The sequence below is a fragment of the Lacerta agilis genome, chromosome 2 (assembly GCF_009819535.1).
Source record: "Lacerta agilis isolate rLacAgi1 chromosome 2, rLacAgi1.pri, whole genome shotgun sequence".
Taxonomy (NCBI): Eukaryota; Metazoa; Chordata; class Lepidosauria; order Squamata; family Lacertidae; genus Lacerta; species Lacerta agilis.
The window spans coordinates 98,132,790-98,159,712 of NC_046313.1; the positions used below are offsets into that span (position 1 = coordinate 98,132,790).

At 43.1% G+C, this 26,923-nt stretch overlaps 1 protein-coding gene across 4 annotated transcripts in view; it reads right to left on the reverse strand.

Moving 5' to 3' along the window:
* The window catches only part of PTPRG (protein tyrosine phosphatase receptor type G), a 565,261-nt gene that overhangs the window by 57,009 nt on the left and 481,329 nt on the right, over positions 1-26,923 (reverse strand). For 3 of the 4 annotated variants that reach the window (XM_033141322.1, XM_033141319.1, XM_033141323.1), the window contains one exon: positions 21,963-22,095. In XM_033141322.1, coding sequence (XP_032997213.1) covers positions 21,963-22,095 — 133 coding nt within the window. The remainder of the gene's footprint in view (positions 1-21,962; positions 22,096-26,923) is intronic. The other variant, XM_033141320.1, reaches the window with a different exon arrangement.

A 26,923-nucleotide genomic window follows, 5' to 3' on the forward strand; every position in this document is an offset into this window, starting at 1 on the left:
TGCACCAGAACATTTCCAATTAGTCCCTTCATCCAAACATGCACCCATGAGAAACTGCACAGGTTCCAGCAGGTACACGTATGGTGTCTTTCTTGCTAGTACTGCAATAAGCTAACATCACACCATGATGATGAGGGCCATATATGGTACAGCAGGTGTGGGGAACCTTTGGCCCTCCAGATGTTGCTGAACTACAACTCCCACCATCCTTGGCCATTGGCCATGCTTGCTGGGGCTGAGGGGGCTTCAGAAACATCTGAAAGGACAAAGGTTCCTCATACATGGGATTGGAAATGCTTTTCAGCACATCTCCACCCACCCTCCTCCTTCCCAAGTGCTCCATTCAGATATGTTCAAAATGTAGTGGCAGATAGTAAAGACCGGACAGATTCAAGCTCAAAATGAGTCTCAAATCAGCAACCCTTAATAGTAATTTCAACTCGAAAACAGCCCAAAATCTGACACTGGAAGCTTTGTGACCACTCACTCTGGAATATAGCTATATTGGATAAAATTAAACATAATTTGAGATTTTGACAAGGACTAGACTCTCCAGACACTTTTTATATGATTTGGCTTTCTTTTATGACATATATAGCAGAACATGGCTACCTCATCAGGCCAAGGCCAGCTCCTGAGAGGTGTCTGAGGGTGTGGGCTGAGCTATTCTTTGTTCATGAACTCAATGGGAGGAGTCCTCCAAACCCCTCCCTCCTTACCCTCATGAAGCCTTGCCTCTTGACACCCAAGACCCATTTTAATTCCTGCTTCCTTCATTCCTTCCCTAGCATCCAGTTTTGTCTTGTTTTGGTGGTGATGGTGGTTAACTGAGGGTATTACATAATAAGCACAAAAAATGTAAAAAAAAATCCCTGCAATACTAATATAATATAGTTTGAAATCAAGTCCATTTGGAATTAGAAGAACTTAAATTACTCCTTCAATTAAACATTGAAAAACAGGTTGCATTTTTGAAACTGTCAGACTCTTCTTACAACAATGAATTAAAAAACTAGATCAATTTATAATAAATTGTCTTGTCTCCGTAGCATTTATTGCCATCACATTTTCATTCTTCTACAACAGCCTTTTGCCTCACTGGCTGAGGCTAATGGGCCTTGTAGCTGAAGATATCTGAAGGGGACTAGATTCTGAAATGACAATATGTTAGACACTTCCTTTACAGTATTAAAGCTGTAGTTTTTCCAATATATGATATAAGCTCTTATGCTACAAAAAACATTCATTGAAGAACTCATATGGTCCACAATATGCCTATTGTCTACTCTGCCAATGAGTCCTAATTATATATTTATTATGGTGAGCTCAAGGTACTTGAGGTATCTCCTCAGAAGACAGAATGAGCTGATTTTCAATTACTGCATTTGAACAAGCACCCGAATCCACGTGGAACGGAAGTACACAGTTCCAAACCTAGTGAAATACTTTTTGACTTCAAGAAAGAATTCCACAATCTCATAGCTGAAATGGCATCCATTCTCCTTTCCAATTCCAGGACAATCCAGACAGCCCACACATGTTTTCTGCAAATTACTGAGAACTCTGTTGTCTTTGAAAGAGACTAGTGTGCTCAGTGAAGCAGTCCCACTATTCTCTCAGCACAACCTTCCTAAACCCCATATGGTTTATTTTTTGGCTGGCTTTCCTCAGGGAACAATCACTGTGTGAGATCTCAGACATCAGACAGGCCATTGTGAAAAGGAATTGCGGGTATGGGCAAAAAGGAATTGCGAGTGGGTTGGACTACCACCAAAAGTACTATACTTTGAGGGAAGACCCTCCATCACTAAATGGCGGTTGTTAGTTTTTTTAACTCAATGACATTAACAAATTTAGAACACTGAGTATTGCCAAGTGTTCTGTTTGTGTACTACAGATGTGAACAGGGTTTAAAAGGGCATATGCATATACCCATATTCCAGGTATAGGGCGGTATGAGAAGGAGGAGGAAGAGGAGGATGTTCACTGAATTTACTGACTTTAGAGAGCAGTGTTTTTTACAAATGGAAACTCATCCTCAGGTACCAACTCCTTTGCAAGCAGAACAATAAAATACTTCCAATAAATAATAGGGATATGGGATATGTAGAAAAACCAGGGATGTACTTCTCCATCAGCTAGATGGCTCAACGGACTTCCTATGTTCCTGCTGTTGTTTCAGAGCAGCTAGTATTCAGAGGCTCATTGCTTCTGAATATGCATGTTAAGTTTAGTTATCATGACTCATAACTGCTGTCCCTGAATTTGCCTAACCGCCTTTTAACAGCATCTAATAGCCATTGTTGAGAGTGAGGGAGACTGTGTTTGTAGGTGGGTGTTTTAAGATGGGTGAATATGTGAATGTATAGGTTGAATTCATCTGTGTGGGTGCTGAGTTAGAGGAAGGGTACTGAGTGGAATCCCATTTTGTATATTTTGATGTTTTATTGTTTTTATATGGTGTTTTTCACTTTTCTTGGATTGCCTTGTAAGCTACTTTGTGATTTATTTGTTTTTTGCTTTTAATGAAAAATGGTATATAAAAACTAGAAAACAATATTTGCCACACCTTGCAGCAGTGAACGGCCAAATTATATGTTGGCCATCAGCAGTAGGGCCCCAGTATTGGCCCGAGGGGAGCTATATGCTGGCACAGACACTTTACCTGCTGAAATTGCAACATGCAGAGCAAGGCACTCTTGGATTCTGAAATAAACTGCCTGCTAGTCCATGGCTTCATTAACAACATGTGCTATGGATGTACAGATGTGGCCACATGAGGCAGATAACTTTGCATTTTTAAAACATCTGCTCCACCCACAGTCATAGAAGAGACAACAACAACAACTACAACCACAACTGACAGGCATCAACTTCTCAGGAAGTATTTGCATCCTGAAAGTGCAACTGGGGCAGATCAAGGCCAACCCCAAAATGACCAAAAGACCAGCATGTGTGAGCCTCCCTGAAGTAAATGGGGGCTATAGACAAGCAATGATTGGTGAAGTTCATCTCAGGACGACACCTGCCAGCAGTCTGCAAAGCATTAGTTAGGGTCATCAGTCACTGACTTTTATGAGCAAATCATGTGGGCTCGGGCAATTATGAAGCCCACAAAGAGAAAGCCCACAAGAACAACCAATCTATTGAATATTCATGAACTTCCAGCCTGCCTGTGTGATATTGCACTCATGTGAGAGAGCATCTGTGAGCATCTCGTTTGCAGAGGACACAATGGGGCCGAAAACATTACTTTTTTTTTGACAGGCTTTTGCTGCAAGAGTCTAGTTGAAAGCTTCCAGAAGGAAGATCCAGCGGGCAGCAGAAGGACATTAGAATGGGAACACTATTGTGGAATGAAGTGCGAAAGCAGTTCATATATCATGTATGTCAGTATAGTTGTACTTATGGCAAAGCTGACAGCCCTCCTACTCTGACTACCTCACTTGGTAGAGCATGAGACTCTTAATCTCAGGGTTATGGGTTAAAGCCCTACGTTGGGTGAAAGATTCCGGCATTGCAGGGGGAGGGGTGGACTAAATGATCCTCATGGTGCCTTCCAGCTTTACAATGTCAGGGATTGAACCTGAAACCTTCTGCTACCAAAGTACCCAGTATGTATTCTACAATCTACCATACTCTTGTATATATTTCACATACATTTTATTGGCTTGACAGAGTACTCTAGGAGTGTAGAAAGTTTATTCCATGGGCAGGTCTAAAACTCAAGCGAATTCTGGGCAATCAGACTAAAATGTCACCAAGCCACACTTTTAGCATTCTTTTTTCACCCTGACTAGCTGTACAAATGTGCAGGGAACATGTATTTAAGAGTAATTAATCTGGGATAAGTGATCTTCAGTATACCTCACTCTGTAGATTCAGTGGCATAGAGTGTAATGCTATAGACACAGGATCACATGCCCCACATCAATTAATCAAAACAGCTTCCAGTTTCCATAGTCTGAAGTACAGTAATGCAGATTAAAAGCCTCTTTACATAAGTGGTACATATTCATAACACTGAATGCAAATCAACTGCCCTTGAACCGCTCTGCTGTACTCACCATTAGAGTAGCTAAGAGTGGGGGGAAAGGTGATGACCAACTGGGAGTATGGAATCTGAGACAGTTGGTTATTCAAGATGAATTGAGTACAAACATGTGATGCACTCCCATGTTCTGTTTATTATCAGAGCCGCAGCTTTAGCTGATATATACATAGGCATTGCAAAACAAGCAGAACCACTTCTTTAAAATCAAGGCTCTTGCAGTGTGACATTTTCCCCATTAAAGAGCTCCGAAAAATCTGGCTGAGCTGGCTAAATCAGGATTCTTGGAGTGAGGGTGATACTTAAGTCTGCCACTGTACAACCAAATGAATGCTCAGGTGTCCAGTGCCATAATGCATTTACATGGCTCTCTGACTACAAATTAATAGTGGGATAAATCCAGCACACAGCTCTTTCCTCCATCTTGCCAACACCATCCCCTGAGAATGGCAAAGGAAATTGTGAAACCTTATTTGGGATGACATACAAGGTCCTCTAAGAGTAATTATTCTCTCTGTGACCTCTGGCAGGGCTGGAACAAGCGAGGCTCCCCCCCCCCTCCATGTATTTAATCAATACTTGGAACATCTGTGCACGTTACACTCAGTGGTGAGTGAAAAGCTTTTGACATAAGGGATTTATGAAAACGAAGAAAAAGGAGGAAGAGGGTGTGCTCTATGGACTACAAATGACCAAGAAGGTGGGATTTCTTTTCAAAACTTTTAAATGTTTATGCTCCATTTTAAAAGAGTTAGCATGCCTGACCTAAAACACAACTGGTGAAATCCAGTGGAGTCCATTCACTAGCAGAAAGGACTTCTGTTTGTAGGAGGAGGCTTCCGTCCCGTCCCCTCCATGACCCCCACGTGGGACCTTTAGAAGGGGTGCAGACAAGAGGAATGGGAAGTCCACTCACACAATGTTGGATGTTGTCCAAATGGAACTGAGTTATTTAATGAACGAAGGTGCTTTATTTTGAATGCATATCCTAAATCTTGTTTATGGCAGGTCTACATGGTGGGCCACAGAACTGTGGGGGTGAGGCATCCGACGAACACTAAAATTAATAAATGGTAGGCTTTTGGGTTATTGGTGATATGAAGGCAGAATATAAGCTGCAAAGGAATTCCTGGGTAGCCTGGCCAAACTTCTAGCACCAGGTGTGACCAGAGACTGGAGATTTGGAAGGTTGCCAGGGTAGCTGCTCTGGGAGGAGGGCAAGGGGCTTCTGGGAAGAATTAAGGGTGAGATCCATCTTGGTGAGGGGCAAGGAAGGACCGCCTTTGGGCCATGCTGTAAGACCTGGACCCCCTCCATGCAAACTGAAGGTGTAAATATGTGAATAAAACCACATTTCTTAAAGCACGACAGCCTCCACTGTGTCTTCTGTTATCCAAAGGGACACAGACCCTGTGTGTGCGTCTCCTGCCACGGCTTGGCGAAGAGAGGGACAGGAGCCCGGCTTTTGTAACAACATTAATGCTATCCACAACAGTGTCCCAGAGTTGTGTATGGAGATGTCTGCTGCCTTTGGGGGCATTCCAGGCAGCTTCCCTGCAGAGGGGAAATGCGCAGTCAGCACTGTATCCAGTGTGTCACTAGAATCATGCTCCTGGCTTCCATTGTTTTTTAACCAGCAAGTGGTAAAGTACTGGGGCAGCTGAGAAACACTAGGGCATCTGGTGGTATTAAAAAATGTAATACATCAGTTCAATGTAGAATTAAATTCCACTATTTATGGTTAGGTTTCTGCTGATTTGCATTGAGTTATGATCCCCATTCCCCCCAAGGTATGCTTAGGTACACAACATTTCTGGCCGCAGGCCTGTCTTCCAACTCTGCACATAACCCATAATGAATTACAAACACCCTATCTCCCTATCATTACAAGCGCCATGTAGATAACAGATGCGCTATTTAAGGGCAGGAGGCAGATAGTCTAGGCTCCTTCTGTTATTCCATCCACTGAGATCCATGAAATCAGCCTAGAAGTCATAGCCCTGAGGCACTTGTTCAGTATTTTTAAGCAGAGAAAAAAACACTTACTACAAATTCCAAATGGAGTAAGAAAGAACAGCTTAGCACAGCTTCTCAAGAGGCAAAGTGATGATAATACAAACTTTGTAAGAGGTCATAAAATGTATCGGATCAAAAGAGAGACCAAGTCAAACCACCTTTGTGCAAAGTATTTGCAAAAGAGAAAAAAAGAGAGAAGGGGCGGCGGGAATAATCAAGGACACCTTTGAAGTTTCAAACCCAGTCCCAAAATACAGCAAGTCAGACTGCTGAGGGAAAAAACATTTGTTATGCAGAATGTCTGCAAAATCAAGGCACATCGAAACATCTGAAGCGTTAGAATTAGGAATTTGCAGGAACTCCTAATTAGGCAGCAAAGTTCTAGACTAGAGCATTAGAATAAAGGAGACTTTTAAATTCAAACAGAAATAATGACTGAAATTATAGGAACAAAGAGAGCTAAGCTTCTTAGCCTGAGGAATTAGCATGAGGAAGAGGCTGTAGCTCACTGAAGGTAACTATGATTTGCATGCAAAAGGTCCAAGCATCTCTGGGCTGAGAAAAGCCTCCTGCCTGAAACCCTGGAGAACCACTGCCAGTCAGAGTAGACAAGAGTGAGCTAGATGTACCAACGGCCTGACTTGCTATAACCCAGCTTCTGATTTTCCTATCTTTTATGAGATGTTAAAATATGGTTATGCCCACCTGCCCTGATACATATGTAGAAGATGACTAACACTGATCAAATATCAAGGCAAAGGAAAACTTGATTTCAGAAGAGCACTTGTTTTGGGACAGTTTAAATATACCGTATTTTTCGGTCCATAAGACGCTCTGGACCATAAGACGCACCAATTTTTAAAGGGGAAAAACCAGAGAAAAATATTTTTTCTGGTTTTCCTCCTCTAAAAGGCTGGGAGGGGGAGCGAAGAAGGCAGCAGCGGTGGAGGGACTGGGAGAGGAACATGCTACGGGCCTCCCCTGCCTCTCCCACCCTGCCGACACCAGCGAAAGTGGGGCAGAGAGTGGGGCAGAGAAAGTGGAAGCCCAGTAGCGATGCTGTAGGGCTTCCTGTCCTCCCACCCCAATTTCGCTGGTGTTGGGGAGGTTTAAAGATTTAAAGACAGCTGGGGAGAAGGGGTGAACGCTCAGCCCTTCTCCCCGGCTCCCTTTAAAAAAAGTGGGGATGAGCCGCTCTGAAGGGGCACCATGCACCCCTTCAAAAAGGCTCATCCAGTGGCGTCGCTAGCCTCTGCGCTGCTGGGGGCGGCGGCAGCGCAGAGGCACCCCCCTGGGGGAGGGGCACAACGCGTGCGTCGTGACGTCATCGTGACGTCACGACGCACGTGTATGCAGAAAGGGGGGATTTCCCCCTTTCCGAGGCTTTTTTTCGGCAGGGGGTGGTGACCAGCGAGGAGGGGGTGACAAGCGTGCCCCCCCTCGCTGGTCGCCCCCCCCCCGCCGAAAAAAGCGGGCAGAAAGCCTGGAAAAGAAGCAGAGCGGCGCTTAAACGCGCCTGCTCTGCTTCCTTTCCAGGCTTTCCCCGCCCCCCCCCCGCGGTTTTTTCCGGCGGGGGGGTGACCAGCAAGGAGGGGGTGACAAGCGTGACCCCCCCTCGCTGGTCGGCCCCCCCCCCCGCCGAAAAAAAGCGGGCGGAAAGCCTGGAAAAGAAGCAGAGCGGCGCTTAAACGCGCCTGCTCTCCTTCCTTTCCAGGCTTTCCCCGCCCCCCCCGCGGTTTTTTTCGGCGGGGGGGTGACCAGCGAGGAGGGGGTGACAAGCGTGACACCCCCCCTCGCTGGTCGGGCCCCCCCCCGCCGAAAAAAGCGGGCGGAAACCTGGAAAAGAAGCAGAGCGCCGCTTAAACGCGCCTGCTCTCCTTCCTTTCCAGGCTTTCCCCGCCCCCCCCCCGCGGTTTTTTTTCGGCGGGGGGGTGACCAGCGAGGAGGGGGTGACAAGCGTGACACCCCCCCCTCGCTGGTCGGCCCCCCCCGCCGAAAAAAAGCAGCGGAAAGGGGAAAAGGAAGCAGAGCGGCGCTTAAACGCGCCTGCTCTGCTTCCTTTCCGGCCCCCCCCCCGCGGTTTTTTTCGGCGGGGGGTGGTGACCAGCGATGAGGGGGGGACAAGCGCGACACCCCCCCTCGCTGGCCGACCCCCCCCCCCTGCCGAAAAAAAGCGGTGGCAGCACCCCATCCGTGTGCTGCTGCTCCCGGGGTGACGGAGGGCGCAGCGGCGCGTGGGAGTGGCGGGAGGGGTCGCCCCCACCCGCCGCTGCTCACCCTGTCACTGGGGGCGTACCGCCCCCACCGCCCCTCCCCAGCGACGCCCCTGGGCTCATCCCCGTTTTTTTAAAGGGAGCAGGGGAGAAGGGGTGAGCGTTCACCCCTCTTCCCCAGCTCCCTTCAAAGCAAGTGGGATGAGCACAGGGTGTGGGGTGGTGGAGAAAGCAGCTGCTTCCTCCACCACCCAGCACCCAGCGCTGCTCCAAAAAGCCTTTCTGCATCCTGGGTGGTGGAGGAAGCAGCTGGGATCCCGGCTGCTTTCCCCACCGCCCAGCTCCCCGTGCCGATGCAGAAAGCCTGCTTTTTGGATCGGCGCGGGGTGCTGGGTGGTGGAGGAAGCAGCTGGGATGCTGCCGCTTCCTCCACCACCCCGCGCGCCGCGCGCCAATCCCAAAAGCCTGCTTTTGGGATCGGCGGGCAGCGCAGAGGAGGAACTTCTGGGTCCACCCCGCAGCCTCTGTTTGCAGAAACAAGCATGTTTCTGCGAACGTAGGTGCATGGAGGATCCAGCAACATCTCCGCTGCCGCCCCCCACCTCCTGCCAAACGCAGTGGGGGGTGGGGGGAGGCCGCAGGGAGCGAAGCCTTCGCTCCATAAGACGCAGCAACATTTTCCCTTCCTTTTTAGGAGGGAAAAAGTGCGTCTTATGGAGCGAAAAATACGGTACCAACCCATTTGTAGTGGTGACCCATGTGAAGAGAGTGACATTCCTTCCTGTATGCCATTCCACTGCATGCCACCGTCAATATGACATCACCAGCACCCCATGCTACATGTAACACTAACACATGAGTGGACAAACATGCAGGAAAATGATTTCAAACATGAATCTTTGCATATGAATTGCTTGCAGCAACTATGGACAAATGAGTGTGGACAGTGCAGTCTTTAAACGTTGACTCGGAAAGAAGTTTTAAGTTCAGAAAACGTAGCTTTTAAGATACGAAACCACCTGACTTCCGGCGGCGACGCCATTGCGGGAGGTCGTGGGCTGCCTCGGCTGCGAGGCGACCCAGTCCGTCCCGGGGGTTGGAGCCCCGCTACCGCAAAGCGGGGCTCCGGTGGGGTGCGGGAAGAGCGTCCCGCACCCTGGGCTCCCCGGCTGTGCCCATTGTGGCTCCGAACCCTTCCCTCGCTCCCCCTGTAAAGGGGGAGTGGGGGTGAAGGGACGACGGAGCCGGGCTATAGGGGACATGTCCCAACCGGGATGCAAATGCGGCGACAAATCCCGTGATGAGCGTCTAAGTTCTACCTGTCTTTAATGGTGTTAAAGAACCCGGTGGTTGTGAGTATTTGACTGATTTTTACATCTTGGGAACGATCCGGGGGGAAGAGGAAAGGAAGCCTGCCTCCCTCCCTTCGGGAAAGAAAGAAAATAACCAGTTTAAGTGACTGCTGCTACAGTAATGGATACAAAGTGTTTGAAATTTGAAAACTGAGACTGCTGAGATTTCCCTTTGGGGATTAAGTGGGCAGAAAATATCTCCGTTTAAAGTTTTGGTCTTTACGCTCTGGCTTCAGAAAAATGGCGATGGAAAATTTGGACTGATGTGGGAAACAATTGAAATAAAGGGAGGAAGAGACAGGAACTGAAATTTGACACTCACCCCCTCCCCCAACATGCTGGACTTTGTGTTTGAACTTGTTTTGAACTCTGGATTAACGGATGAAGAAATGAAAATGCTTACTGAACGGATGAAGAAATGCTTCTGAACGGATGAAGAAATGCTTACTGTCTTGAGGCTGGAACTGCTTAATCGGAAATTGAAAGTCTTGAGTGGGATAATAAATAAAAAAAATCTACTTTCCACAGAGGAGGCTTTTCAAAAGTTTTACACAATGGAAGGAAACCTTTGCAAAGAGTTAGAAGGGATGCTTGAAGGATGGTTTGAAATGTCTGGGCGACTCCGGGAAAAAGAACCGTTCTTTGGGGGTGGCAGTCCCGGAACGGTAAAATTTACAATATCCAGACCCCGAGGTGGGAGCTCGGGGGCAAGGGACAAGGAATTAAGATATTTACAAGAAGAAGAAGTATGGTACAAAGAAGCGGAGGAGCCCAGAAAAGAGATGATGTGTATCCTGAAGCTCGATGCAAAGTTTGTTGTGAATGCTGCCTGGATCTGTGGACATCTGGGAAAAGAAGATAACTGGAAGATTGGTCCCGGCGAAAGACAGAGAAAGACAATGGACAGAGGGGGTGTGGGGTGAAGTATTAAATGTAAAAGTTAAATGGTCTGTTATGGTACCTGAAATCGGAGGGTGAAGGTTGTTAATTGTAAGTTTATCTTGAATAAGTAAGGAGATATCGAGATTTTATGTTAATAGCAGCATGATAAAGGACAGAAGAAATAAGTTTAGATTTTATAAGAATATTTTGTTAAGATTTATGATAGAATATGAGGATTAAGATAATTGTGTTATCTTTAATTGAAGTTAAATTCTTTTTTCAGAGATAAGATGTTAAGAAAGTAGATTATGGATTTAAAACCGAAGGTGAAAAGGCAGGGGAAGTCAACCGTCAAGATTCGGAAATAGAAATTTTTCTTTATGTATATAAACAAGAAGAAGAATCCTGGCAATATATGTATTTGTATTTGTTTTATATTTGTAGGTGTGGGTTTGGGTGTGTGTTGTGTTATGAAAACGCCAATAAATTCTTCATAAAAAAAAAAAAAAAGATACGAAACCACCTAAAACCTAAATTATCTGGCTATACAGGATTGTGGCCTGAAATAGCTAAGTTCCTTCCTCTCCCTCCTCCCTCAGACTAGCAGAAAATACCATTCATTTGAACACCATGTCAAAGCAACACAGCAGTTTAGAAAACTCGGAAAACGGCCAGCGCAAGTGATTTTCCATGCGCAGGCAAACCTTGTCACAGGAGCACAAGATGTTCAGGGCAAGATAATTTCAGTTGACTAACAAATGAGTCATTTATATTTCAGCGAGGCGTGTGGGGGAATATACAGTGTTTAATTAACATCCCCTTTCTAGCTTGGAAACAGGGTTTGCTTCCTCCCCAACCCCTCTGTAATACCTACTCCCTGTGTCAATACACCAAGGAGAGGCAAAATTTGTAGGGGAGACAATGGATACTCCGTTAGAGTAATACAGAATCTAAATGATGGCGTATGAAATTTAGAAAGTGTTTGGCGGGTGGGGGGTGCAATAGGCTCCTGATTGCAAATTAGGCCCCACTAAACTACAATCACACAAGGCTGATAACCAGTGTGCTGACAATCTGCCGCTCAAACACCTAATTGGAATTCTGGAATGGAGAGCCTGATAGGATGCTTGTCAGTTTACATGCTGCTTTCTGCTGAAGCCACTTAAATGGATATTAAATTATTGTTTTTTTAAAAGGGGAGAAAACAAAACACTTCCCCCCACATTTTTTGTGCATGAGATACGATCAACGACCATTGCATTAACATTTACTTTCACTACTGAATCATCAAGAACTATGCTATGGTGTTTGCAACAAAAGGAGGGGCCATTTATATGAGTCTGGTTGCAAAACACAGCCACATGAGGGATGTTCATGTTACATTCAACGAACGTACAATCTGTGCAAGTGTGCACATTGAGTTGTATGCTCATGTAGTTATTCACAGGTACCATTCAATGAGTGTATAGTTTGGGTACCTGGGTACACAAGAGTTAATCTGTACAAATCAACATGTCTTCACTCTTTCACACAAATATTTGTACATGGGAAGACAGCTTGTACCTGTGTTCAGTGTGACATGTGAACAAAACTATGCCTGATAATACAATATACAATACCAGACAAGGAACTTGTTAACACTGAATCTGATCCACCAATTTACCCATCAAGCAACTCTGTTCTGCAACAAACTAATTTAAATAGAGCTTACACAAAATATGACAAAAAACAACATTCTAATTTTAATAGATATATGAGCATCCTAATATGTGCACACAATCAAACGATTTAACTTTTCATTGTAGCCAAATACAGAATCTGAAATGGGGGTGATGGTAGAAGGCTCAGGCCTGCAATAAAATGCAATTGAATACATTGGGCCATATTTCCCTGTAAACATGGTGCTGAAAATGGTTGTTTTGGCCCATTCATACAGAGGCTAAGGAAACATGCTTCATGAATTTCAGATCATAGTAGGTGGAAACAATTTATTGTTTCCTTTGTAGGCTTTACTTTAGGTGCTGAGGGTCCTAGCAAATTGTGATTTCTAAAACATAATATTCACAAGGCAGAAAGTGGTTGGAGACATCCAGAGTGGCTGGGGCAACCCAGTCAGATGGGCGGGATACAATGATGATGATGATGATGATGATGGTGATGGTGATGGTGATGGTGATGATGATGATGAAGAGGAAGTCTGTCTGCATTAGGAATTGTAGAATTCTCATTTTTAGTTTACTCAGGTTCCCCCCCCCCTACAGCTCATCCACATAAAGTAGCAAGCAAATTATAGCCCTCGTGTTTCCACCATGCTCACTTCTCCTGCATTTTTGGACCAAAAAATAAAATAAAAATCCAACTTGAAAAAGAACTGAACAGTAGTATAATCTCTCTATAGGAGAGTCAACTTAGCACAATTCTCCTGCTTGTTCCATGGGGTTTGAACTTGCCATAGGATTATGTGGCAGGTGAACTCCCCACATTTCCACTTTTGCCTTTCCCCAGAGCTTCCTGTCCCACTTTCACTCCAGAGTACAAGAGGGTAAGGGGAAAGGAAGAGCACAAATCAGGGAGGGAAACCTGTTAACATGGCATTCCATTTGTATGTGTGGGTTCAGAACTATCCCAGTTCAGCTGCAAGACACTTTTCTTTCAAGCATCAAGCGTCGTACACACCCAGCTAATTTAACCTAAGTGAAACATGGACCAGAAAACTTGTTTTGTCCTTGCTCGCTCTCTTCTTGGAGTAGGGCATTTCCTGGCAACTGCAGCAGTAGTTTCTTATAGCCCTTTGAAGTAATTTTGAAGTTGTTGTTGTTCAGTCGTTCAGTCGTGTCCGACTCTTCGTGACCCCATGGACCAGAGCACGCCAGGCACCCCTATCTTTCACTGCCTCCCGCAGTTTGGCCAAACTCATGCCAGTCGCTTCGAGAACACTGTCCAACCATCTCGTCCTCGGTCGCCCCCTTCTCCTTGTACCCTCCATCTTCCCCAACATCAGGGTCTTTTCCAGGGAGCCTCAGCTTTTGAAGTAATCATGTCAAACTGAAGTAATCACAATGGTCAAAGGCCTGTAAGATCCCTGAGCAGATGGCTCAGGTTGGGTGAACTAGTGAGAGGCGGGGAGCAGGGTAGAGTATAAAGGCGGCAGCAAGTGATCTGGGATGGAACTTCTCATGATGTCCGCACCAGATCCTATTCGTGCCTCCATCCAGGCTGTGCCCTGCCTCTCCTTCTCACTGCTGTGGCATACTATCCAATTTGGTTCCAGAAGATGTGGTGATGGCCCACCAACTTAGCTTTAAAAGGGGGATTAGAGAAATTCATGGAGGATAAAGCAATCATGGCCTACTAGTCATGGTGGTTAAAGACCATCTCTAGACTAGACACAGGATGCCTTTCAATACCAGTTGCTGGAGGACAACAGCAGCTGAGGGCTATTGCCCTCATGTACTGCTTGTGAACTTCCTGAAGATCACTATGGGAAGCAGGATGCTGGGCTAGTTTATGTTCTTAAACTGCTTAGCCCAGAACAAGCTGTTCACTAGCAGAAATCTTGGCTTTCTCCTTCCTGTCCCAATCAAAGTTCTAGGTGCATTTGCGCTTAAAGAGCATCCCCACAGCAATCATTTTCAGGTACATTTGCTCTTCAACGCCCCTTACTCTAGAATTAATTGCGGCCAAGTATTCTGCCCATGCCAACAGGAGGGCAAGAGGGAGGGTATTGGAAACCAATTAATGAGTAGTTTCAAAAACGTTGCAGTGAGGTAGCAGAGGCATTTTAAACCTCACAAGGAGAAACCTTTCCTGACTGAAGACTACCATTGAGAATAGTTCAGACAAAGCGGAATGGGAATTACTTTAAAATGGGACTTAGCTTTAAAATGGGACTTCCTGGCAACTGCAGCAGTAGTTTCTTATAGCCCTTTGAAGTAATTTTGAAGTTGTTGTTGTTCAGTCGTTCAGTCATGTCCGACTCTTCGTGACCCCATGGACCAGAGCACGCCAGGCACCCCTATCGGACATCACCAGATGGGCAACATCGAAATCAGATTGATTATATTCTCTGCAGCCAAAGATGGAGAAGCTCAATACACTCAGCAAAAACAAGACCTGGAGCTGACTGTGGCTCTGATCATCAGCTTCTTATAGCAAAATTCCAGCTTAAACTGAAGAAAGTAGGAAAAACCACTGGGCCAGTAAGATACAATCTAAATCAAATTCCTTATGAATACACAGTTGAAGTGAAAAACAGGTTTAAGGACTTAGATTTGGTGGATAGAATGCCTGAAGAACTGTGGATGGAGGCTCGTAACATTATACAGGAGGCAGCAACGAAAACCATCCCAATGAAAAAGAAATGCAAGAAAGCAAAGTGGCTGTCCAATGAGGCCTTAAAAATAGGGGGGGAGAGAAGGCAAGCAAAATGCGAGGGAGATAGTGAAAGATACAGGAAATTGAATGCAGATTTCCAAAGAATAGCAAGGAGAGACAAGAGGGCCTTTCTAAACGAACAATGCAAAGAAATAGAGGAAAATAACAGAATGGGAAAAACCAGAGATCTGTTCAAGAAAATTGGAGATATGAAAGGAACATTTCATACAAAGATTACCACAATTAAGGACAAAAGTGGAAAGGACCTAACAGAAGCAGAAGGCATCAAGAAGAGGTGGCAAGAATACACAGAGGAACTATACCAGAAAGATATAGAGGTCTCATACACCCCAGGTAGTGTGGTTGCTGACCTTGAGCCAGACATCCTGGAGAGTGAAGTCAAATGGGCCTTAGAAAGCCTTGCTAACCAAAAGGCCAGTGGAAGTGATGATATTACAGCTGAACTATTTAAAATCCTAAAAGATGATGCTGTTAAGGTGCTACACTCAATATGCCAACAAGTTTGGAAAACTCAGCAGTGGCCAGAGGATTGGAGATCAGTTTACATCCCAATCCCAAAGAAGGGCAGTGCCAAAGAATGCTCTAACTACCGCACAATTGCACTCATTTCACACGCTAGCAAGGTTATGCTTAAAATTCTACAAGGCAGGCTTAAGCAGTACGTGGACCGAGAACTCCCAGAAGTGCAAGCTGGATTTCGAAGGGGCAGAGGAACCAGAGACCAAATTGCAAACATGCGCTGGATTATGGAGAAAGCTAGAGAGTTCCAGAAAAACATCTACTTCTGCTTCATTGACTACGCAAAAGCATTTGACTGTGTCGACCACAGCAAACTATGGCAAGTTCTTAAAGAAATGGGAGTGCCTGATCACCTCATCCGTCTCCTGAGAAATCTGTATGTGGGACAAGAAGCTACAGTTAGAACTGGATATGGAATAACTGATTGGTTCAAAATTGGGAAAGGAGTACGACAAGGCTGTATATTGTCTCCCTGCTTATTTAACTTATATGCAGAATTCATCATGCGAAAGGCTGGGCTGGATGAATCCCAAACCGGAATTAAGATTGCCGGAAAAAATATCAACAACCTCAGATATGCTGATGATACAACCTTGATGGCAGAAAGTGAGGAGGAATTGAAGAACCTTTTAATGAGGGTGAAAGAGGAAAGCGCAAAATATGGTCTGAAGCTCAACATCAAAAAAACTAAGATCATGGCCACTGGTCCCATCACCTCCTGGCAAATAGAAGGGGAAGAAATGGAGGCAGTGAGAGATTTCACTTTCTTGGGTTCCATGATCACTGCAGATGGTGACAGCAGTCACGAAATTAGAAGACGCCTGCTTCTTGGGAGAAAAGCAATGACAAACCTAGACAGCATCTTAAAAAGCAAAGACATCACCTTGCCGACAAAGGTCCGTATAGTTAAAGCTATGGTTTTCCCAGTAGTAATGTACGGAAGTGAGAGCTGGACCATCAAGAAGGTTGATCGCCGAAGAATTGATGCTTTTGAATTATGGTGCTGGAGGAGACTCTTGAGAGTCCCATGGACTGCAAGAAGATCAAACCTATCCATTCTCAAGGAAATCGGCCCTGAGTGCTCACTAGAAGGACAGATCCTGAAGTTGAGGCTCCAGTACTTTGGCCACCTCATGAGAAGAGAAGACTCCCTGGAAAAGACCCTGATGTTGGGAAAGATGGAGGGCACAAGGAGAAGGGGACGACAGAGGATGAGATGGTTGGACAGTGTTCTCAAAGCTACTAACATGAGTTTGGCCAAACTGCGAGAGGCAGTGAAAGAAACCTGGCGTGCTCTGGTCCATGGGGTCACGAAGAGTCGGACACGACTGAACGACTGAACAACAAAAGCTTTGAGTAGTGGACTATGACCCACAAAAACCTTTGGCATTTTTGGTGAAGTCTTTAAGGTAGCACAAGACTCTTTCTTTGTTTACACTGAAACTTAAATCCCACTTCAGTAATGCATGCCCACGTTCAGCTTGCTATGGGGATATAGTGCTGCAAACTGAGGTATTTATTTATTTATTTCACAAAATGTATATACCACTTGACTGTAAAAAAGAAACTCAAAGTGGTTTACAAAAAGATTAAACAATAAAATTGAGGGGGGGGGGAAGAGACACACCATAAAACACAACGAAGATTAAAATTACCTCAACTTTCTAAGCATCTGAGTAGGCCTGTCTAAACAAGAACATTTTTAGCAGCTGCAGAAAATAGTACAGTGAAGGTGTATGCTTGATCTCAAGAGGCAGGGGGTTCCTAAGTGCCACACTACATAATTGAGTTCTTATAAATGCAGAATGGGTATTATGCGGCACCTGTAGTCATGCCAATAATGTGGTCTTGATCACAGTTGTAACTCCACTTCTAGTTTATTGTGCAGTATTATAATCCCAGCAGTATTGAAGAGCTGTGAAGTAGCTCAATCCAGCTATCCAGTGACTGAAATGAGTGTGCGCATGGTTGCACCTTTCTCTTAGGCAAATTCTTACAACCATGTTTAGCACATAGTTACAGCTAAGATGAACAACTGTAGAGCTTTCTAACCATATGGGCACCATATGCATCGATGGAGGCATGTTAACAAGTAACTGGCATACTACTACTTAGAAAATATCATTCCAGTTCAACTGATTGCGCCGGTCTGGATTAGCAACCAGTTTACATCTGGGTAGATGGGAGGTGTCGATGCAAATATGAGACTAAGAGAAAGTCAAACTTATACCTACTTTACACAGGAGTAAGCCTTATTGATCTCAATGGAACATCTGAATAGAATAGAATCATTAAAAAATTTTTACCAACCAAACCTATTAATCTATCCACATAACTTTTCACCCTTCTGTATCTGATCTAATGCAGAATTTCCAGCAAACTCAACTACTCATTATACTGATCATACTTAACACATTCCAATCACCTCTACTTATCTAAATAAATGAAAAAAACCTCAAAGCACTCCATCTTTTGCATTAGGATTTGATCTTGATTACCTTTTCCAGCAAGCCAAAATTTGTATTTTTAACATACTGGATTAAGTGGTCTCTGAAAGTACCCAGTTGTTTCAGAGGAGACTCTAGGGGATGAGTGCTAGCTCCTTAATCACAAGAGCTTGCAATCACTGTAATTTTTAAAAAGGCAAATGGGATTTACCCTCGTGACACAAACAGTAGACAAGCATTATCCAGTAGATAGTTCAGCGATGCTAAATGTTGCATTGAAAATAGGGCCATAGTTTCCAAACTTGATTATCAGAAGTTCGAAATACATTTACTAGCGCTTAATGAAGAGAATTAATGTTTTTTTTAAAACAGGGATTAATATGTATGCAAATAAGGAAAAGGGTTTTTTAAAGTAAGATTTTCACTCATCTCAGAAAATGTGCTTTGCATCGTTAGGGAAAAAATTAATTCACATTGTCAGCAGATTCAATTTAGGTATTTTGCATGTAAACAATAGTGTGACTCAAGTCCTTTTCTAGTTTATATTTAAATTCAGAACCTGAATACTATAAATGCTAATTAAATACTCTATTTAATGGCAAAAATGAAGAGGCAAGCTAATTTCAATTTGCAGATTCCTCTAATTACAATGTTTTCCTTTGGAAAATGGAAATTGTATCTCAAATCTTTTAAGAAAAATGAATCATTAATCTTTATTCATTCACCTTTTATAAAACTTTTTAATGCTTCTTTTGTATTAGGATTGATTTTAATGGAGATACAATTGTTTTTCCTGACAAAAGCCTTTTTAATATTAAATTAAATATTACCAAAGTTAAATTAGATTTAGCTCACAGATGCAAATTACTTTAGCTAAAGAAAAATAACTATTTTTAAAAAAAGGATATTAAAGAGGGTTGTTTTTTTTTTTTAAAGAAATTATAGTAGATAATAATGATTTTCACATAGACGTATTTGGAAAAGAATTCATACAGTATATTATAGAGTACTATGGAACATTTATTCCTTTTTAAGGCCCCGGTCTTGTTTTCAATTATAGTTGCTTTCAAAACATGTATCTTAGCAAAACTTATACAATTGTTTAGTTGAATAGCATTTAGGAGCTGGTAACTTTCCCTAATTTGGGTCCCCGGAGTGGCTTCCTTTGGATGTAACACTAAGCATTTGCTTAGCACTACATTGACAAGTTTTTGGCTTTAAGCTTGCCTGATGGAATGATCTCTGTGTGTTGTTCTGGGGGGTTTTCAAGGCCCTCTAGTGCTCATGGAGGGGGCAGGAGGAGGAGAGGGGGTGGAAATCCTGTTGCACTAATGGGACTCATTGCACTGGCTTCTGCTAGTACAACTACTTAGCTAAATCTAGCTCAGGGTTTCAGGCAAAAAAATTCTCCATTCCTACCTGGAGGTGCCCAAGATTAAACCTCGGACCTTCTGCATACAAAGCAGATGCTCCAAGTTGCAACCCTTATCTTAAAAGAATGAGGAAACTAGTTTGTTTATTCTTTTTATTACTAAACCATAGGTGGTGGGGAATGTTCAAATCTGCTCAGCAGATCCAAAGGGCTATATGTGGCCTTCTGCGCATGCACTGTGGTTTATTTGGGCCTCAACTCCATGCGTACTCTCACAGCCTTTCAATATTAGCACCTGACTCCACGGAAAGCACGGTGGCAGCTAGAAGACAAGCTGGAGCTTCTGGCAACCAATCAAATAATGGATTAGGACCTGAGCTCTGTATGTTGCCCTCAGCTGCAAATTTCCAAATGTTGGTTGAGAGGTAGCATAAAGAACTGTGATTCGTGCTCAGGGCAAGTGATTCAGAGACCTACCATTCCAACAAGCTTCATGCAATCCAGGCAGAAAATAAACAGCAATTGGCAGAACAGTGTGAACTGGGCCTGAGCGCAGACTATCAAAGCCTTAGCTTATAAAAAGAAAGATGTTCCCTGCAGTGCTAACCACTGCAATGGCATATGAGTAATTGCAGCCGAATCCTATACATGTTTTTTTTTCCCTGTGGAACGAATTCCCACTGACGAATTCCCACTTACAAGCATATGCTTGTAGCCTGGGATTATTAAAAAGGGAAAGGAAGGCCTCTTTTTACTTTGCTATATAGAAAGGTAAATAGGTATTCAAAGCTCGAAATTACTGAGGGGAGTGTTTGTGTGAAGAAGAAAGGAATGACTGGGTAGCAAAAGGTGCCGTGAGACAGAATCATTATTGATTGCGCACGGTTCTTAGAAATTAAAAGCACAGTGCTTAGAACACAAAGACACACTGTTACATTTTCAAGCTCTGGGCTACATGTCATGTTGACCCACCGTGCGGCTCAAGGAGGTGTGAGAAGGCCATGTTGACATCACCCTAGTAACAGCCAGAGGGAGCAATGACTCAGTCAGCAAAGGAAAATAAAAACCAAACTTTGCCTCTATCTATTCCCCGTTTCCAGGCTCAATGCTCCCAAGCCAAAGGCTGAGTTTGGACTCTTGTTATTTTGCCTTATTGCCACCAACATTAAAAATCAACACTGGTTTGTACTGAGGACTGCGCAAGGCTTGTATGTGGAAGACTGCTTTCTTGTGCACAAAAAACTTGAAAAGTTGAGTATTTCATTCCAAAGGCAATTTAAAGTTTTGGGGCCATGTCTGAATTTCGGCACATCTGGTGGTCCCGTTGGGTGGTGGTCTTGTTGTGGAAAATGATTTCTATGCCGTTGGTTTAATGATTGAATATACAGTCTCCATAAGCCCTTTGTTTGAATTGAAGGGTTATTTGGAAGAAACGGTTCATGCAAAGCATTATGAGTTAGTTTGGAACCTTTTGACAAAGACCAAACTTCCTACTGCTGGTAACTGCTGAAGCTGGAACGTGAATTGGCTAAAACAATGGCTAGCTACAACATGGAATATGGTGGAAATTAACAGAATATACTTGGCTGCAAGAGGGGAGAAAACACATAAATCAATATCACGATACAGGGATTCAAGGATAGCAGCCAACTAAGTCCTATTCAGTGTAGACCCAGTGAAATAAATGAACCTAATTTACTCATGTGTATTACAATGAATCTACCTTGTGGATGACTAGTGTTGGATACAACCCTTGGTTCTCTTGGAATATTTTTGAAAGCAAAGTAGATCTGATTTTTATACCACTGTATCTTTTATTATTGTATTTTCCCATATTTCACTTGATTTGCCATAGTATTTCTAACGCACTCATTTATCACCAGTATATTTCTTCCTGGATTGTTGTTGTCGTAGCAGTAGTATCTGTTGCTAGGCACTGACCACACATCACTGAAAAACCTCCTCATATGGGACTTACATCTAAGTAAACACAAGCAGCTTCTTGTGATGTCAAAACCTGGACAATATTCACTACGGTTTATTAGAACAAGCCAACTTGAACCCATATTTGCTATTTTAAGATGTGCATGGACCACAGTGCAAGAAATATCTGACGCCAGTTCACAGCAAATTTGCCTAAATATATGAAACTGTCTTGCACTTAGTCAGACAATATACTGAGTTCGTCAATCACAGAACAAATAAATCTGTTCTGGGATAAGCCAAGGGCAGCCAATGTGTGATCCTCCAGATCTTGCAGGAATATAAATCCCATCATGCATGACTACTGGCCATGCTCCCTGGGTCTGAAGGGAGCTGAAGTCCGACAAGACCCAGGTGTCACCATTTTCGCTACCCCAATCCAAGGTTTCAGGAGAGGTCTTCCTCGTTCCCTTTACCTGAGATTATTTAAGTGGAGATTGAGCCAGATCTTTCAGCATACTGTACATGTGCCCTTCCCATAGCTTATTTACATGGCACAAATCTGGAAACAAATACCAATTGTCAAAGGTGTATTTAGTGTATTTGTCATCGGATTAGCTTGATGAAAATAATAAAAATAACAGAATCATAGAACTGGAAGGAATCCAAAGAGTCACCGAGGCCAATCCCCTGCAATGCAAGAACCACAGCTAAATGAATGCAGAGAAATCACAATGCAGTCACAAAAGTGCATACAATCACTGAGTTTAAAGATGCTTTAAAAAGGCTCACCTCCAGTAGACAAGAACAGCAATAAGGAGTATGAGGCACACAAACGTCAAGGCTGAGACTACAATGAGGGGAATGATCCATTCCATTTTGCCAGTAGCAGGTCTGGTTGCCATACTGGAAATATTCTTGTCTGCTGCATGGCAAATAACAACAAAATCAGTAATTGCAAGAAGAAACTGAACGGCTACAAAATAATTTGAACAGCAGGCCATTTTGCACATTACACAGAGGCAAACCTGAGTTTGCCATCAAGCGTACACTTGGCAAGGAGCTACAGCCAATTGCGGCTCCCTGACAGGTATCCCGGTATGGTACTTCTTACAGTGAACATATCTTTGTTGCTTTCAATTTCCTTTTTTGGTGTGCATGCAATACATTTCTTGTGTACACCTGGGAATGTAATGTATAAAATGGCCCAAAGTGAAAATGGTACTTCTTTCCACATGAGTGAAGACCAGACTTCAAAACAAAGACGAGTGTTTTATGAAGCAAGGAATTACACTGGAAACACAAAACCTCGGTTGCGTTACATAGGGATGTTTTGCTATCATGAAACATTCTTTAGGTTCCAACTTCAAATGGTCATAGGCATTGGGTGCATGAATTTTGTTTCAATTTTCCCAGTTTTTGCCCATGACTGTTTTCATCCTCCACCCCCTCCAAACTTTTCAACATTGTAATGTATTCACTGCAGTGTTTCTCACTGTGAAGTTTGAAATGTCTCTGAAGATGTAAATTGCTGGATCCTCACAATAGATTATTGTAGAAAGATACAAACCTGAGTTCATATATTCCTCAAAGCAAGACATTTGGGGTAACTTCATGGAAGACAATGTGGAGAGTACAGAGATCAATGTCGACTATTTCTAAAATCTTTAAACAAGGCTAACAATGGGGAAACAGTTGCATATATTTAAATGAATGAACTAATAGGGTCCTCATATATTTTCTCCTATACGTCACAGTTCAACTCAGGTTTCTACATGGCTTAAAGCAAAGATTTTACCAATGTTCATATTTTGTATCTCTGTTCACAGTTTGAATTATGTTATCAAAACCAACATAGGTTCTGCAAAAGTAAGTCCTGTCTCACTAACCCATTAGAGATCTTTGAGAGCATGGAGATAGAGGCGATATAGTTGACATCGTGTACTTGGACTTTCAAAAAGTTTTCAATGAAGTATCTCACCCAAGATTGCTGAGTAAGTTTAGCAGTTACAGAACAAGAACTGGTTAAGTAACAGAAAGCAGACAGGATGAAAAAACAGACAGTTCTCTCAATGGAGGGATGAAGAAAGTGAGGTCCCTCAAGGATCAGTATTGGGACCTGTGCTTGTTCTATAAACTATCTAGAGCTTGGGGTAAGCAGTGAGGAAGTCAAGTTTGTAGATACAAAATTGTTCAGTGTAGTTTAAACAAAAAAAAAACAACTCCAGAAGGATCTCTCTAGAACTGAGTGAATGGGTGGTAAAATAGCAAACACAATTCAATGTAAACAAGTGTACAAAACATCTTAATGGGGCAAAACATCTTAATTACACATATATGCTCATGGGGTCTGAACCAGCAGTGACTGACCAGGAACAAGACCTTGGAGTTGTAGTGAATAGCTTGATGAAGATGTTGATCAGTATGTGGCAGCTGCAAAAAAGCCAATTTCTATGCTAGGGATCATTAAGAAAGGAATTGAAAATTAAATTTCTGATATCATAACACCATTATGCAAATCTATGGTGTGAATGAACTTTCATTAGTCTTCAGCAAAGCATAAAGTTTTTTATTCTATTTTATGTTCACAGAGTTAGGGTCTCTTGCAATGTTACAGAATCTAGATTACTGAGCCGGTCCTCTGTTAATACATACAGAAAGTCTTTAAGTGTGATGCTCTAATACTGAGATGGTGACCCTGTGGCTCTCCATATGCTGTTGGACTATAACCTCCATCAGTCCCAACCAGCATGGCACAGTGGCACTTAACACTGGCCATAAAACATAGTTAAGTCAGTTAGCTAGACCAGTTTCCTAAACAAATCCTGACCGGGAAGGCAAAATTTGTTCTTGGATTCCCGACTGTAGTTTGTTTGGGAGGAGAGAAAACCTTGTAGAATCATAGAATTGGAAGGGACCCAAGGGTCAATAATGTGAGCCTTGGTTTGGACACAACACTAAGCCAACACTCAATGACTTGTCTCCCTACTGCTGGAAGGGAGAAGTGAAGCGGGGATGTGCAGAAGCTAATTTGGTTATGGCCAGTATTATGTCCAAACAGCCAATATCAAGACATCCCTCAAGATCTATTGAATGGACACAATCAGAATAAGCAAATGCATCAAAAGGACCACAAACAAGCCACCATAAGTAGCAAAAGTGATCACTCTCAAGTTTGTGGCACCACTTAGCATCTTGGGCTCCTGGACAATGAGATGGAAACCTGCATACAGGACATTCTTATTTTGTGTGTGTTAGATTTCTAGAACACTGTACAGCAGGACCACTTGGAGCACTTCACAAGATTAAACTGCAAACGGCAATACTGGCAAACCCACGTCTCTTTAAACATTTACACAGCACTTCTAGAATGCTTTACAGATGTTTAGTGCATTTGTCTTATGCGATTGGGCGTAATTACTGGAACATGAAAGCAGGAATAATTCTTGCAATATGGGCAACAGACACTGGGATACATACAGTGGTGTGATCATGATTACCTAGAAAGTTCATGGATGAGCAGGCATAGAAACCAGCAAATTTCAGTTCCAAGTCCAACACCAAGTCCTAATTAGGTGTCCTGCATTGTATGCATGGATTATGTGCCGGATGAGCCTGCCTTTTGGTCTGATCTCTTCTTATGTGACAGCAGCAGCCAGCGGCAACAGAGGAAAAGGTGTCCAGCTTAAGACTTTAGTATCTAGTACTACTGACATATTGATTATTATACATAATTAATTTGGAAGGAATATTCCATTTTAATCAACAATTTGGATCTACAAAAAGAGGAAAGGGAGAAAGAGAGAGAGCTGTCCCAGAGCACCAGGAGAGGTGGAAGCATGATAGTACATTTGAATAGAAAGCCACATTTGAAATACCAACTAAAGAAAAATGGGAGGAGAAATTGATGAACTATGCAGAACTGGCAAAAATGACAAACAGACTTCGAGAAAAAGACAGCAGTGACTTTGAAAAAGAGTTGGAACCATTTATAATATATTTGCAGAAACAAAGGAAGACTATTGACTTGATGGCACGATTTAAACAGACACTCACATCTTCACAACAAAGAAACAAAATGATAAAGGAATGATACAGTAGATTTTTAAAGAAACAGCAGTATGTAACAATAGGGAAACAAATGGGGGGGCGGGGTGGAAGAGGTGATGTAATATAAATGTTACTGATATTGAGATGTATGCAATGATAAGAAAACTGAATAAAAAATTAATAAAAAAGCCACATTTGAAAATTTGCTTTTTAAAAACAAATCTTAAAAGTATTTTACAGCAAATATAAAGGGAGTACACAAAAGTACCAGCAAAAGTAACTGGTGGTGCTCAATGCAAGCAGTCCGCAGTACATCTGGGCTACCAGCAGGGGTCCAGCACTGAGAAGCCTATAAAAATGTGGCCTGCTGAGTAATACTGAAGGAAAATGTACGTTAAACAGAATGACACAGACGGTTCTGGTTCCCTGCATCCCAACAACAAAAACAACAACCGCCACCCAGCATTTTCAGCTTTCCGTTTTAAACAAAGGCAGCTCAGCAGCGATAGACAAATATAATGTATCCTTTTTGTAACTTTGCCCATTTTTTTTTTAAAAAAAGGGGTGAGGAAACTCCAGTTTTGCTAAGAAATGCAAACACTTTCCTGTGGCATATGTCACCGCTGAATTAATTCAGTTTGCCTTTTACTGGCTTGGAATGCATCCCAGTAGGAAGGAATAAAAATTATTATAGCGTATCTGCTTCAGGGAGTCCTACCTAACACGATCACCGGCACTTTAAAAGCCATTTCTCCACAAACTGAAATGTGTAGCTTATTCCATGACAATTGCTTTCCCGAGGAAAGCCTCATTCAGCAGTTTTTATCCATTTCAGAATCTGGGCCAGGAGAAATATATGAAACTGTTAAGGGTGCTTTGGCAAAGTATTACAGGGATCCCAGGGGGGGGGGGAAGGCACCGGATAAGCATATTAACTTCTACTTGTCTGCCCATCCTAATGGGCCCTTGACAATGTACACTTGGGTCATTCTCCACAGGTAACAAGGTAACATAACAGATGATACATGTTATGAAGCCACCTTTCTTTGTAACAGAATGAAAATTCTCTCCCATCCTTTTTTTGGCATTTCATGTCTCATTCTTCTAGGAACATACATGCAGACACCACAGAACACAGTATTTACCAGAATCCCACTATGCAATGAACAGCAGTTCATGCAACTGAAGGACACTCATGAGCCTATGAGAGCATGAAACCCTGTGTGCAGATGGATCAATGCACACTGTTTCCAGCACAGTACAAGCCATTCAAGTATAAATAGCGGACACTGGACAGCTTAAAACACCCGTAACTGATTAGCTAAAGCATTTTACTCGCTGTAACGTGAGAGGCAACAGCAGCATACGCTACTTTCCATTTAGTTGCAGGTATTTCTCTCGCCTCCCTCTACACCTTAGTATGTCCTTTTTTCTGTTGAGACTGGCAACACTTTTCTACAGTGTCATATTGTGTATACACAGTCTGCCAGCAAAATCTGGTCTGATTTTCTTTTGTTTATCTGCATGCAAACTGTCTTAGTGATTGCAGGCTCCTACACGCGGCAGTGTAAAACATTCACGAATCACAAGAAATTATAACTTAATAATTCTTGCCACATATGGAGAATGGGGGGAGAGGGAACCCACACAGATGCTTAATTATCCTAATGAGGTTTTTCCCAAAGGCTTTTGCACAACCTCAA